This window comes from Rhinopithecus roxellana, chromosome 15 (genome assembly GCF_007565055.1).
Source record: "Rhinopithecus roxellana isolate Shanxi Qingling chromosome 15, ASM756505v1, whole genome shotgun sequence".
NCBI classification, from domain to species: Eukaryota; Metazoa; Chordata; class Mammalia; order Primates; family Cercopithecidae; genus Rhinopithecus; species Rhinopithecus roxellana.
In genome coordinates, this window is record NC_044563.1 from 53,567,727 (window position 1) to 53,583,470 (window position 15,744).

Consider the following 15,744-nt stretch of genomic DNA (forward strand, 5'->3'; position numbering starts at 1 on the left):
CCCCCTCCCGCACGCTTCCCTAAGCCTGGGTCACAAGTACGCATGCTCTCCCTTCTTCGTCGTAGCGTGATGACGTAAGCGGCGTTGGCGTGATGTCGTAGGAGTGGCGGCGCGTGTTGCGGCCCGGGGTCTGTGCGTAGTTTTGGAATTGTCGCGGGCAGTGGGGCGCCCTAGCTGCCAAGTGCACATGGTTTGTTTCCGGCGTTTGCCTAGTGTCCTGACCACTCCGCCCCGTTGGAAGTGGGAAACGGAGAGGTTCTGTGGGGACAGAGCTGGGTGTTCTGAAGGAGTAAGCTCGCATCCGAGGGGCTCTGGAGTGCCTTAGAGCAGAGCTGCGGCCGCGGAAGGGGAGCCGCTGAGAAAGGAGGGCCGCTGCAGGCGGGGTTCCAACCGCGGGGTCTGGGCTGCTCCCGCGGAGGGCCTGGGCGGCCGCGCGATGCTGGGAGTCCGCTGTCTGTTCCGGTCCGTGCGCTTCTGTTCCTCCGCCCCTTTCCCCAAGCACAAACCTTCAGCCAAACTGAGCGTGCGGGAAGCTCTCGGGGCCCAGAACACGAGTGGGGAGCGCATTAAGGTCCAGGTTGGTGAATGGGAAGGGAGTGGGTTTTTTTCTTGTAGGGACTTATATGGCACATCCACATCTAGCTTTTCCTTTACTGTCGGGTCAGACACAACCCCGAGCAGGGAAAAGTTAGAAAGTATAGGTACGCGTCGCGGGTTTCCACTTTTCTGCTTTCCATTACTTTTCACAAAACTGTTCCGATGACTCTAAAGCGCTAGAATTTTGCTTTCATGATTCCAGGGTATTACCTGTAAACTTGTTAATCATACCAAAAGTGTAAACGAACAAGCCCCCTTTCTCTGTCTTTATCCCTTATGATGAATATCCAGGTTTATAAAGTGGTTGTCTTGACCTCCCTCCTTGAGAGCAGAAACCGTGTCTTACCTGCCTTTGTAATCACACATGGCTAACAGTAAATACTTGTTCAAACCATGCCTTTTAAACTTTTAGTCACCTCAGTGCCTATTGTGGGACTCTGCATGTAATTTATTTTTAATGAATTCGAAGAAAGAGTGGAATGTAGCAGTTTGAAAGAACTCTGGAGTTAAGCAGCTTAGGTTTAAATCTCTGCATAGCGTTTATGCGTTCTACACCTTATTTTCCTCTTATGAAAATAGAGATAATAATTGTCCCTGAGTCCTGAAAATTAAATGAGGTAATGGAAATAAGATATTTAGAACAGTGGCTCATAGTCTACAAATGTTAGCTGCTGTTATTTCTCTTGCTGATTATATTATTTGCAGCAGCTCCACATAGAAGAGGTGCAGAATAAACAAGGTGGTTTGACTGTTTCTTACTAGGTTGCTGAAGTACACTGATGTGGTTATTTTTTGAGACAGGATCTAGCTCTAGCACCCAGGCTGGAGTGCAGTGGTGTGATCTCAGTTCACTGCAGTCTCCATCTCCCAGGCTCAAGCAGTCCTCCTGCCTCGGCCTCCAGAGTAGCTGGAACTATAGGCATGCACCACCATACTCTTAATTTTTTAAGTTTTTTGTGGAGCTGGGTCTCACTATATTGCCCAGGCTAGTCTCGAACTCCTGGACTCAAGCAGTCCTCCTCCTCCTGCCTCCCAAAGTGCTGGGATTACAGGCATAAGCCTGGCAGATGTGGTTATAATAAATAAATAATTAGTTTTTGAGTAGGTTCTTGCTCTGTCACCCATGATTGTAGTGACACAGTCATGGCTTGCTGTTGCAGTGATTTTTGTTGTCCTCACATATCCTTTGCTTTTTAGCAGTATGACCAATCTGCTCTTCTTTGCATTTCTTTGAGTTCCATATTCTTTCCATAGGTCTGTTTGTCTATTAATTGGGCATACATTAATGATACTTTGTGCGCTAGTCAAGAGAAAAACTCAAAGATGAAAATAGAACCTGCTGCCCAGGTTAGAGGATTTCAGTTTAGTCCTGTGAGGTCTGATATGGTAGCTACCAGCCACTTTTGGCTCTAAGCACTTGTGCTTTAAGTGTAAAATACATACCAATTTTGAAGAACCAAAAAGAATGCAAAATATCTCAATATGTTTTTATATCGATTATATGTTGATAATATTTGGGGCATAATAGGTTAAGTAAAATATTTCACCTATTTTTTTATGTTCAACATGGCCACAAAAAAATTTTAAATTAAACATGTGACTCATTATATTTCTGTTGGACAGCCCTGCTCCAATGGTTAAAACAAATAATTTTAGCAATAAGATAGTTGGTAGTAAGGTAAGTAAAGAACTGGAAGAAAACAGGAAGTTAACGTAACTGAGAAAGTTAAGGAAGATATCTTGCATGAGGTGACGTTTCAGCCAAGTCCTGAAGGATGTGTTCCCTAGGCAGGGGAACTGGGGATGGGGCAGAATTATAATACCGTCCCAGAAAAGCTCATTGATAAGAACATGAACTTTGAAGTACGAACTTCCTTTTGAATCCCAACTCTACTAATTGGTGACTATGTCCTGGAATATTTAGAGAGGTTTTCCTGACATCTCTAAATAATGTTTCTTCAGCTCTAAAATGATAACCACTTCATTAAGTTCTTCTGAGGATTAAGTAGCATAATATTTATACAGAGCTTAGAATAGAACCACATTACAAAGGGCTCAATGAATGTTAACTTTAACAAGTGAAAGAAAGTGGTCGTTTGGAGTTAGTTTTTTGTTTTTTGTTTTTTTGTTTTTTTGTTTTTTTTTGAGATGGAGATTTGCTCTGACACCCAGGCTGGAGTGCAGTGGCGCGATCTTGGCTCACTGCAACCTCTACCTCCCGAGTTCAAGCGATTCTTCTGCCTCAGCCTCCCGGTAACTGGGACTACAAGCGAGCGCCAACACGCCTGGCTAATTTTTGTATTTTCAGTAGAGACAGGGTTTCACCATGTTGGCTAGGCTGGTCTCGAACTCCCTACCTCAAGTGATCCGTCCTCCTCGGCCTCCCAAAGTGCTGGGATTTCTGCACCCAGCCTGGAAATTACTGTTGCTTTAGAATCACCAAAGAGGAGGTGCCTTCTCGGCAGCATGGTGAGATGAAACCAGAAAGAAGGGCGTACCCCATATCCTGAGAAAGGCACCAAGATATGTGCCCTGTTATTTATTGTTGGGCCAGGGGGCAGGGGTCTTGGAGGAAATACCTGGAATTGCCAATATTGGGAAGATTGGTTATATGAATTAGGCTCATCAATGTGAAGGAATGTTAGGCATGCGTTCGAAATGTTGTGCTTTATTACGAAAACAAAAGATAGAATACCAAAGTGTGTATCCCATTGTGATTGAACATATAAAATTAAGTATGCATATTGGTGAACTAAAAGTCGATTTGTTGAGGCAGGATTATGCGTACATGTTTTTCTTTCATTTAGTCTATGTGTGTGTATGTGTAATGAAAACATAAAATGTTTTACTCTCACATTAGAAATATTTCTCTTCCTTAGGGATGGATTCGTTCTGTCCGATCCCAGAAGGAAGTCTTGTTCCTGCATGTAAATGATGGGTCATCTTTGGAAAGCCTTCAGATTGTTGCAGATTCAAGCCTTGACAGTAGGTGAGTTTTGTTTTTTAAAAGAATTCTTTGATTTTTGTTTTTCACCTCTAGTGCTTCTCACTTCCCTAAACCAGTGTTTACATTGAACCCTGAGTAATCTTTTGAAACAAATCTGCTTTCATAGCTTTGAGGATCAAGTCCAAATATTTGGAATCAAGATCCTTCAAGCTCAGGCCTTTCCTCCTCTATTTGACATCATCACATGCTGATATCCCCAACCTATGCTTCACTTCAGTCTTTCTTAATTATTTGCGGCTCCCCTAAGCTGTTCTGCTCTTTCCTAATAGCATTTGTATGTCTTGCTGCCACTGCCCAATACAGCCTCTTCTCCTCTTGTCTTTCATAGTTCCTGCTTAGTTAGGCATCATCTGATGTTCCCATCCCATAACTGTGTCAGGTACCCCTTTTTTGTCCTCCCATAGCATCCCGTGCCTACATCTGTGTTAAAAGTATCACATTGGATGGTAATCAACTGTATTCCTATTTGACTCCTCCTGCTAGACTCTTAATTTCCTGAGGTTAGGAATGGCATCTCATTCTTTTTTGTATTCTTGACCTCTAGCATAGTGCTGACAATATGACAAATTATTACCTGTTGAATAAATGGAAGAAACTTTATGGTCTCATTCATTAGGTTTTAAAACTAACACTAGGTCAGGTGTGGTGGTTCACGCCTGTAATCCCAGCACTTTGGGAGGCCGAGACAGACAAATCACTTGAGTCAAGGAGTTCAAGACCAGCCTAGGCAACATAGTAAAACCGTGTCTCTACCAAAAATATAAAAATGAGTTGGGCATGGTGGTATGCACCAATAATCTCAGCTACTCGGGAGGCTGAGGCTAGAGCATGTCTTGAGCCCTGGAGGTCAAGGCTGTGGTGAGCCAAGATCTTGCCACGGCATTGCAGCCTATGTGATAGAGCCCTGTCTCCAAAAAAAAAACCCCAAAACCAAAAACTAACACCATTTTAATGTTAGGTATCAGCTCTGAGGAAGAGAACATTATTCTAATTTGTTAGAATAAGAGTGCTTTGCTATTCTGAGGATTGTTAGGGTTAATGCTGTTTACACATTGAATAGGTTCATGGATCAGAGACTATGTGGTCAACTGGGCAGAACAAAAAAAAATTGTTGTAATAGTAACTTTTTTTTTTTTTTTTGTGGAGAGTGTCTGACTCTGTCGCCCAGGCTGGAGTATAGTGGCATGATCTCGGTTCACTGCAACCTCTGCCTCATGAGTTCAAGCAATTCTGGTGCCTCAGTCTCCTGAGTAGTTGGGATTACAGGTGTGTGTCACCACACTGGGCTAATTTTTTGTATTTTTAGTAGAGACAGAGTTTTACCATGTTGGCCAGGGTGGTCTTGAATTCCTGACCTCAAGTGATCTGCCTGCCTCAGCCTTCCAAAGTGCTGGGATTACAGGCATGAGCCACCACACCTGGCCCTATTATTAATGGTAACCTTTTAAAAACTTTGTAATTGTTTTGATTGTTTATATCAGTGTAGCAACCACATGGGTCTAATGGGACCTAGATTTTAGAGTTTCTGGAGGATGACTCTTTGAGATATTCCCAGGAAACCTTAGGATAGTATTTATATTTATATATGTCAGGTAGTACATATTTTAAGTCAGAGCATCTCAAATTACCCTCTCAGGTTGATGAAAGTATACCAGATTTCCCCACCCATAATGCAATAGTGGACAATCAGGTGGAGAATCTCCTGACTTACTTTAATAAAATTTATTGTGTTGCTATAATATTTTAATAGTTTTTTAGGAAGGCACTTATTGTCATACTTACTGCAATTATGAAATGTTAGAACTAGAACAGATGGGCTGGGCATGGTGGCTCATGCCTCTAATCCCAGCACTTTGGGAGGCCAAGGCAGGAGGATTGCTTGAGCCCAGGTGTTCAAGACCAGCCTTGGCAGCATAGTGAGACCTGGTCTCTTTAAAGAAAAGAAAAAAGAATTAGAACAGATGTACTATCATTTACCAGCTCCTTTTTTAATAGATGATTCTTAAATGAACTTAGATGACTTTTCATAGTTGTCATACCGTTAATTTGTGGGTGAACTTGAACTCGAACCTAGTCTTATTAACCAGAAAGTAGCACCTTATGTGCTCAGATCACCAGCCAACTAAGTAAAAAAAAAAAAAATTTTTTTTTAGTTGCAAAAATAGGACAGAGAATTCCAGGCTAATTTTATTTTGATTTGCAGTTTTCGCATGTATTCTGTAATCTTTTAGAAAGTTTTTGGCCAACTAACTTTTTAATAAGGGCAATTGTACAGCCTCTTAATTCTGAATTATACGAATTCTTAACTCTCTTTGTTCCCATTTTAAAGCTTATGGAATTCATTTAATTTTATACTCTATTTATACAACAGATTATCCATTGATTCTGAAGATTATTTAACCAATTGAGGGTAAAAGCTTTTGTCATTAAGTATTTTAATATTCTTATTGCATAGTTGATATTAAAATGAAGGTTGTATATAATGATATCTTGTTTATCTTGTTTTTTCTTACTGTAGAGAATTAACTTTTGGGAGTTCGGTGGAAATACAAGGGCAGCTGATAAAAAGTCCATCCAAAAGGCAAAATGTGGAACTGAAGGCAGAAAAAATTAAAGTTATTGGAAATTGCGATGCCAAGGTATGATTTCTGACACTTTTGTGGAGGCTATTTAGGCTTTAATTAAGACAGCAATCTGTTTTAAGTGTGATTATTAGGAAGATGAAACTTAGAATATATTTCATTTGCAACTTACCAGATAATTGAAACAAGCCATACAACCTGAAGAGGCAGTAGCAAAAATTATTTATGTAGATAGCTTAGTGAGAGGTAAGTGTTAATTTTTGCATCTCTGTGGTGTGTGTCACAGTTAAAACTTGCTGCTTTTACAAGCATGCCCAGTCAGCCACAATGATATACCAGGGCGGGCTCGTTCTTAGGAAAGCCAGGAATGACTTTTGCATGATCTAGAACCGATCATCCAATAATGGTTGACTCTAGCCACCTTTGGCTGTTTGTTATTAAATCAGTTGAAATTCATTAAAAAAATCCAGTTCCTCAGTGGCATTATCCACATTTCAAGTGCTCAGTAGTTGCATGTGGCTACTGGCTACTATATTGGATAGCACAAAACATTTCCATTTATCACAGAAAGTTCTGTTGGGTGATGCCGATCAATAGTATTATAATGCTTAGGCTGAACCAGAGGCAAGAAATTCGGCATTAAGACATGTTTATGCCTGTTTTTGTAAGACTCTTCTGTTAGCTTCATATTTATAAGCTTGATAAAGAGGTTGGAGAGAATAAAAGATTATTAATCAAATTCTTTAAATTTACAATGGAGAAAATGAGGCCCAGCCAGATGAAATGATTTACTTAACATTATGAGCTGATGTGACACAGCTGAAATTTGTATTCTAGCCATATGAATCCTCTGTGTTTTTGCTATACCTGTCTTCAAACATTTAATGAACAAAAGTGAGGAAATACAGGAAAATTGCATCATTTTAATTCATTGTTAATTCTTTCAGTATAATAGGAAGAAATGTAAGGAAATAAAGGAAGAAAATGCAATTTTTGTTAAAATGTCATCCTTAATTTCCAAGAAATTCTGATTGACATGTAAAATCAGGAATCAGGTTCTAAGATTTCTGAAAAATAGAGTGTAGAATAATTTGGAAATTGAGAGCATAATATAGAAGGTAACCATTTTTCTTTTTGTTTTTTTATAGGGATCTGTGATTATTAAAAATTTGCCATGTGTTTCACTACAGTAGTTCACCCTTGTCTGTGGTTTTGCTTTTCACAGTTTGTTGCTTACAGTGAACGGTGGTCTCAGAATATTACATGGAAAATTCCAGAAATAAACAATTCTTAAGTTTTAAATTTCATGCCATTCTCATTGTGTGATGGAATCTTGAGGTATCTTGCTCTATCCTGCCTAGAATGTGAATCATCCTTTTGTCCAGCTTATCTGTACTTTATATACTACCTGGCCATTGTTGTCAAAGAAAAAACATAATGTTTATATGGTTTGATACTATCTGTGGTTTTAGGTATCCACTGGGGGTCTTGGAACATATCCCCTGTGGGTAAGTAGGGGACTACTGTATTCTTAAATTGTTCTTCCTGGGCTGCTTTGGTGTTGATGGCTTCGTCTTCCCTGAAGCCCTTCGATTCAGTATCATTTTGAAATATTCCGACATTAGGGAATTCTGACCCCTAGAATTATGATATGGTCACATTTTCACTTTTAGTAAGTATGGTGCTTTTTTTCTATACAACATAAGAGTTTGTATGTGTACAAGACTTAAAAAGAATGGATGAGACTGAAAGAAACAGGCTGCCAGTGGAGCTCTTTTTTAGCTTCTCTGTTATCTTTTTAATTAAAACTTTGATTTTTGTCTGAAAGGATGTGTCTGTCTTAATCTTTTGACATGAATGTGAGCAGGGTAGACATATCTCAATGTGGAACCATAATTTTCTTTCAAACTTTTTGTAAATCTTTACTACTCTGCTAGATGGAAGTATCATGTTGATAGTAGTAATAAATTGCACCAATTGATTGTGAATGATCATGGGCTTTCAAGTCATATAGGTAATTTTAAAATGGAGCATTAGCCTTGTGTGTACATGTTTAATATCTACAATATTTTGAACTCCTGTGTGCCAAACAGTGGAAATTTTGCATAATTAATCATAACCTATTTGTAGGAAGTGATTCACAGCTAATGGATACAAACTTGATAAATAACAGATGAGCTTCAGTGATATTAGCTCTGTTACTTGGCTAATAAGTGGTAGAGCTAGATTCAAACCTACATCTCTCTGATTCCATCCTACCATTCCACTTACCTGGTGGAAATAATGTGGATTAAAATCAGTTATATTAAAACATAAGGAGAGGATCTTAGTTTGGTTCTAAAGCACTATTTAAGAAATACCCTGGAAACTGATTTAATTAAACAGTGTCTCTTTTGGCTTCTAATTTGTTTTTTTCATTTATTGGCAGGCTTTCCCCATCAAATATAAAGAGAGGCATCCTCTAGAGTACCTGAGACAATACCCTCACTTTAGGTGTAGGACTAACGTTCTGGGTTCTATACTGAGGATTCGCAGTGAAGCCACAGCTGCTATTCATTCTTTCTTTAAGGTAAGATCCTAAAAGTTCCCTCCTGACCCTGTGTTATACCTCCTCTCCCTCCTTATTTCCCTTCATCCCCATGCAACCACAATCCACTTCCTGTTCCTGTGCATTAGCTTGCATTTTTCTAGAGTTTTATGTAAATGAAATCATTCAGCATATGCTGTTTTTTGTCTTTTTTCACTTGGCATAATTATTGAGATTCATCCATGTTGTTATGTGTATCAGCAGTTTGTTCCCTTTACCACTAAGTGTGATGTTAGCTATAGGTTTTAATAGATGCTCTGAATTTGGTTGAGAAAGTTCCCTCCTCTTCCTTGTTTGCTGAGTTTTATCAGGAATGGGTATTGGGTTTTGTCAGTTTTTTCTGCATCTTTTGAGATGACCTATGGTTTTTGTTTTGTAATGCTGAATTACATTGATTAATTTTTGAATGTTAAACTAACCCAGCATTTCTAGGAATATAGATATATTCTAATATAGATGTCTTACATTGGCTGGGCACAGTGGTTAATGCCTGTAATCCCAGCACTTTGGGAGGCCGAGGTGGGTGGATCACCTGGGGTCAGGAGTTCGAGACCAGCCTGGCCAATATGGTGAAACCCCGTCTCTACTAAAAATACAAAACATTAGCTGGACATGGTGGCGAGTGCCTGTAATCCCAGCTACTAGGGAGGCTGAGGCAGGAGAATTACTTGAACCTGGGAGGTGGAGGTTGCAGTGAGCCGAGATTGTGCCACTACACTCCAGCCTGGGCAACAGAGTGAGACTCCATCTCCAAAAAAAAAATTCTTACATTAATCTATTAATAATATAGGTATATGATATTACAGATGTATTCTTTTAATATTTTGTTGGATTCAATTTGCTATAACTTCGATTAGAATTTTGCCTCACCACTCAAAAGGGATATTATTCTGTAGTTTTGTTTTCTTCTAATGTCTTTGTCTGGTTTTGGTATCAGGGTAAGGTTGACCTCATTCAGTGAGTTGGGGCTATTCTCTTCCTTTATCTTTTCTAAAAGTAAAATTACACAGTTATCCATACAGTTATGATTATTTCTTTCTTAAATGTGGAGAATTCACTAGTGAATTCATCTCAGTGTGTACTTTCAAATTTGTCTTTTTTTTTTCCCAGTGGGGGGTACAGTTTTTATCTACAATTTCAATTTCTTTTTAACTTTATTTTGTTTAATTTTATCTTGAGATGGGAGTTACTGTGTTGCCTGGCTAGTCTTGAACTCCTGGGCTCAAGCAGTCCTCTCCCCTCAGCCTCCCAAGTAGCTGGGATAACAAGCATGTGCCACCATGCCCAGAAAATTGTTATTGCCTTTTTTTGTTTTAAAATTACTTATTGGCCAGGTGCAGTGACTCACACCTGTAATCCCAGCACTTTGGGAGGCCGAGGTGGGCTGATCACTTGAGGTCAGGAATTTAAGAGCAGCCTGAAACCCCATCTGTACTAAAAATACAAAAATTAGCTGGGCGTGGTGGTGGGTACCTGTAATCCCAGCTAGTTGGGAGGTTGCAGCAGGAGAATCACTTGAGCCCAGGAGTCAGAGGTTGCCGTGAGGCGAGATCATGCCACTTGCACTCCAGCCTGGATGACAGAGTGAGACTATCTCAAACAACAACAAAATTATTTATTTATTTATTTATTTATTTAGAGACAGATCTTGTTATGTTGTCCTGATTGGAGCGCAGTGGCTATTCACAGGTGCAATCATGGTGCCCTACAGTCTTGAATTCCTGGCCTCAAGCAGTCCTGCCTCACACCCCGAATAGCTGGGACTACAGGTGTATGTCACTGCACGTGATTTATTTCTTGAATAGTTACACAACTTTATAGCTTATCTATTTTTTCTTGAGTGAACTTTGGTAGTCTTTCAAGAATTGATCCATTTTATTTAAGTTTTTAAACTTACTGCCATAAAGCTATAGGTATCCCCTTATTATTTTAATATCTGTAGCATCTGTGATGATGTTGTCTCATTCCTGTTGATAACTTGTGGCCTGTTTTCTGATTAGCCCGGTTAGAGGTATATCAGTTTTATCAAGCTTTTTTTAAAAATCTCTATTAATATCTTTGCTTTCAAATCTACTTTGATATTATAACCACTAGAACTTCCCTTTGATGAGTGTTAGCATATATATATTTTTTCATCCTTTTAAACCATGGTTAACCCTTGAACAACATGGAGGTTAGGGGCACCAACTCTTTGTGTAGTCAGAAATCCAATCTTAGGTCGGGTGCGGTGGCTCACGCCTGTAATCCCAGCACTTTGGGAGGCCAAGGCGGGCAGATCGCTTGAGGTCAGGAGTTTGAGACTAGCCTAACCAACATGATGAAACCCCATCTCTACTAAAAGTACAAAACGGCCAGGCATGGTGGCGGGTGCCTGTAATCCCAGCTACTCAGGAGGCTGAGGCAAGAGAATTGCTTGAACTTGGGAGTCAGAGGTTGCAGTGAGCTGAGATCGCACCACTGCACTCCAGCCTGGGTGACAAGAGCTTGACTCTGTCTCAAAAAAAAAAAAAAAAAAAAATCCAAGTATAAATTTTTGCCTCCCCAAAAACATGACTAATAGCTTACTGTTGACTGGAAGTCTTAACTGATAATGTAAATAGTTGAGTAACACATATTTTGTATTTCACAAAAGGTGCAAGGTTTTCTCACTTGCTGGCATAGCTGTAGCAACAGTTTCACGATTTCCTTATTTTTTCTTAAGAGAAAATTTCATAAGTGGTCTTTATGCTGGATTTGTCTTGAAATGGCAAGCAGCTGCAGACCTCAATCTGCAGTACATATTAAGAAATTAAACTTTTACGTTTAATGTCGTGACTTTTCTCTGCTTCTTGGGACTACTTCTAGCCTCACTCGTAGTACTTTGTGTGGGTCCCATGGTTTTAATTAAGATTTACAGTATTGCGCTGAAACTGATGAAAAATAATGCGAGAACTACAAGAGATTGCTTTTTACTGCGACACATAATTTACTGAGAGATGAACTGCTCGTGAGATGATTAGCATCCCCGGGTGTTTTAAATGAGTACTTGTAACACTTGAGCTCACTATAGTAGCTATGAAATTATTGTACATACTGTATATAACTACTTTTATGCATTTATGATTTAATACTGCACTTTTACATTTGCTTACCTTTCTCTCTACTGCAAATGGTGCCCTGTATGGTCTGTGTTTGTGTAAGTTTGGATAAATTTTAACTTACTGTAATATATTTGTGTGTATTTATGGTAGTAAATAACATATACTAATATCTACATATATTTTATGCATCCATGGCATACTTTTTTCTTAATTTAAAAAATATTTCTAGGCTATGCTATTCATCTGCAAACTTTTTCACATTGCTACAAATCTCCAAAACATTTTCCAGTATATTTATTGAGAGAAATCCAGGTATAAGTAGACTCATGCAGTTTAAATCTATCTTGTTGAAGGGTCAAATGTATTTGTATCTTTATATTTTAAAGTGCATTTCTTGTTGGCAGCATATGGTTAGATCTTGCTTTTTATACCCAGTCTGATAATCCATCTCACTCTCTTAATTTGGGTGTTTAGATCATATACATTTAATGTGAATATTGACATGGTTTTGTTTGAGTCACCTTGCTGTTTTTATTTCTAATTGTCCTATCTGTTCTTTGTTCTCTTTTTTCTCTTTTTTTTTTACCGCCTTTTGCATTATTCCTTATTTCTTACCTTCTTTGTTGTCCTCTTAACTATAACTCTGTTTTGTTATTTTAGTGACTGCTTTAGGGTTTATAGTATACATCTTTGACTTCAGTTGATGTTTTGCCACCTTATAGTATAGTGTGTAGTGTAGTAACCTTATAATACATACTTATATTTCTTCCCCCTCTATGTTATTTTTTGCTGTGCATTTTACTTTTATGTTATAAATCCTGTGATTCATCATTATTATTCAAGCAATCAATTATATTTTAAAGAGATTTAAATAAAATCTTATATATTTACCTATGTAGTTATTATTTCTGGGGCTTTTAATTTAGATTTCATATCTGGATGTTTCGTTTCGGCTGTTCGTTTGTTTGTTATAAATAAAGACAAGGTCTCATTATGTTGCCCAGGCTGGTCTCCAACTCCTAGCCTCAAGCGATCTTCCTGCCTTGGCCTCCCAAAGTGCTCATTACAGGCATGAGCCACTGCGCCTGGCCTAGGCTGATTTTTACGTCTTTTATGTCTAGTTAACATTTCAAACATGGACTATAGTTTTAATAACTATTTAAGAACAGTTGTGTCTTTTTCTCCTGATGTTAACATGTCTGTTAGTTATGGGTTAGTTTTGATTGGTCTCTTCATTCTGGGTTATGGTTTCTTGACTCTTCATGACTTAGCTTTGGGTGCCAGACATTGTGAATTTTACCTTGTTGGGTGCTGTGGGTTTGCACACAGATACTGGTATCTCTTTGATCCTTTGAGGTCTTGCTGATGTGATTTGTTAAGCAGGTCTGTAGCAGTGCTCAGTCTAGTACTGTTTATTCCTCACTGAGGCAAAGCCTTCCTTAAGTCCTGACCTAAGGCCTTGGGAATGATGAGTTTTTCTAGTTTGTGGAACAGGTACTTTTTCCAGCCAGCATGTGAGCACCGGGCACTGTTTTCTCTAATCTTTTTAGATGGTTCTTTCCCTAGCATTGGATAGTTTCCTCACACAAATGTACTGATCTACCTAATACTCCAGGGTGCCCTCTGCAGCTCTTTCCTCTCTGATATTCTAGCGTATGAACTCTAACCACTTGGGTCTCTCCAGAGTCTTGAGTTGTGTCTCTTCAACTCAGGGAGTCTACTGGGCTCTACCCTACTTTTTACCCTTCCCTGTACTGTGGCCTGGAAGACCTCAAGGTAGTAAGCTGGTCTACTGGTAGGGGTTTACCATGTTTGTTTCCCATCTCAGAGAGAGATGGCTTTTGTTGCCTGCTATCTGTTATCTTGAAAACTATTGTTTCATGGGGTTTGCTTTTTATTGTTACTGTTTTTGTTGTTGTTGTTTTACTGTGTTTTTGGTGGTTTCCTGTTTCTCCATCTTGGTCATAGATTTATATTTTGTATAAAGTAAGCATTAATTTTAAAGAGTTACTGGTGTTGATCAAGTAGGTCTATCTAATGAGTAAAGACATTTTGTCTCTTTTAGCTTTGCTTCTCAACCATTTCCCCCTACCTGGGAAAGCCACAGTTTAATGTGGTTGACAAGTTGCTAATGTGAAGGGACCTTTTCTCCCTGTGGATGGGAGGGCCCCAAAGGCAAGGAGTGATCCAGCAGATAAAGTTTATTGTTATTCCACGTGGTTTTGGAGGGTTCCTGTGGTACTTCTCCAGATCTAGCTAATTTGCAGAGGTTGTGTAATAGTGGATATAGCCTTCCCTTGGGCTGTATCCAGATTCACGTAGCCCCAGTCTTGCTATAGCTTGCCAAGAAAGTTCTTGCCCCTTGAAAAAGCTTCTTCAGATTAACTTTTGGTGAAAGAGCTAAAGAACATTATGGCTTTTAGGCATATGCTTTTGATAAAACAAAGGAAAATAAATCAAATTATGCAGTGTCATCCCATTATAGTTTGTAAGCGTCCAGTTACACATGCTGTCAGAAACTTTGCTATGCAGTTTCCATGTGGATTTTCAGTAGTGCTTGAACCACACAATCATAAAAATACCTTTTTGTTTTTTAACCACATGAGTTCAACAGCTGATAAAGTAGACCTACTTTAGTTCTGAAGGTTTTGTAGGCTTTTGGCCACTAGGTGGTGATATTGACAAGTAGACTAAATACATATTTATTACTTGAAGCTTTTAGAGATATGTAAACAATTAAAAAATAAGACAAATAAGCTAAAAAATTTTTTGAAATAAAAAAATAAAGTAGCCAGGGTACAATGGTTCACATCTGTAATCCCAGCACTTTGGGAGGCTGAGGCAGGAGGATCTGTTGTGCCCAGGAGTTAGAGGCCAGCCTAGGCAACATAGTCAGACTTGGTCTCTAGTAAAAATAATTAACCAGGCATGGTGGCATGTGCCTATAGTCCCAACTACTCAGGAGGCTGAGGCAGGGGGATCACTTGAGCCCAGGAGGTGGAGGCTGCAGTGATCCGTGTTCATGCCACTGAACTCCAGCCTGGGCAGGAGAGTGAGATCCTGTCTTTAAAAAATTATTATTATTACTGGGCGCGGTAACTCATGCCTGTAATCCTGGCACTTTGGGAGGCCGAGGTGGGCTGATTGCCTGAGTTCAGGATTTTGAGACCAGCCTTGGCAACACAATGAAACTCCCGTCTTTACTAAAATGCAAAAAAATTAGCTGGGTATGGCGGCATACACCTGTAGTTCCAGCTACTCGGGAGGCTGAGGTAGAAGAATTGCTTGAACCCGGGAGGCGGAGGTTGCAGTGAGTAAAGACTGCGCCACTGCACTCCAGCCTGGGCAATAGAGCGAGATTCCATCTCAATAATAATAATAGTAATAATAATAAATGTGTGTGTGTGCCTCAGGTGAGGCACCGCACCTGACTAAAAATTATTAAAAGTAAAATTTGAAAAACATTCATGACTGAGAGCTGTGGCTCACACCTGAAATCTCAGCACTTTGGGCGGCTGAGGCAGGTAGATCACGAGGTCAAGAGATCGAGACTATCCTGGCCAACATGGTGAAACCCCACCTCTACTAAAAATACAAAACTTAGCTGGGCATGGTGGTGTGCACCTGTAGTCCCAGCTACTCATAAGGTTGAGGCAGGAGAATCGCTTGAACCCGGGAGGTGGAGGTTGCAGTGAACCAAGAATGTGCCACTGTACTCCAGCCTGGCGACAGAGTGAGACTCTGTCTCAAAAAAAAAAAAATTCAAGTGGTTGGAAATAACTTGAATTTTAGTACCATTCGTGGTAGAGTAGTTACAAAAATAGATACTTTTTGAGTAGTAATAAATTCACTTAGTAATTGTAAAGACCTGGAGAATATAATTCTGTTACC

The 15,744-nt window shown here is 39.4% G+C and overlaps 1 protein-coding gene across 9 annotated transcripts in view; it reads left to right on the plus strand.

Moving 5' to 3' along the window:
- Positions 1-61: 61 nt before the first annotated feature.
- Positions 62-15,744, plus strand: part of NARS2 (asparaginyl-tRNA synthetase 2, mitochondrial) — a 138,456-nt gene continuing 122,773 nt past the window's right edge. For all 9 annotated transcript variants that reach the window (XR_004053689.1, XR_004053690.1, XR_004053691.1 and 6 more), the window contains exons 1-4: positions 62-577; positions 3,477-3,586; positions 6,123-6,243; positions 8,615-8,755. Coding sequence is in view for 6 of the 9 variants with exons in the window: in XM_030918482.1 (XP_030774342.1) it covers positions 437-577; positions 3,477-3,586; positions 6,123-6,243; positions 8,615-8,755 (513 nt within the window). In the remaining 3 variants the exon portion in view is untranslated. The remainder of the gene's footprint in view (positions 578-3,476; positions 3,587-6,122; positions 6,244-8,614; positions 8,756-15,744) is intronic.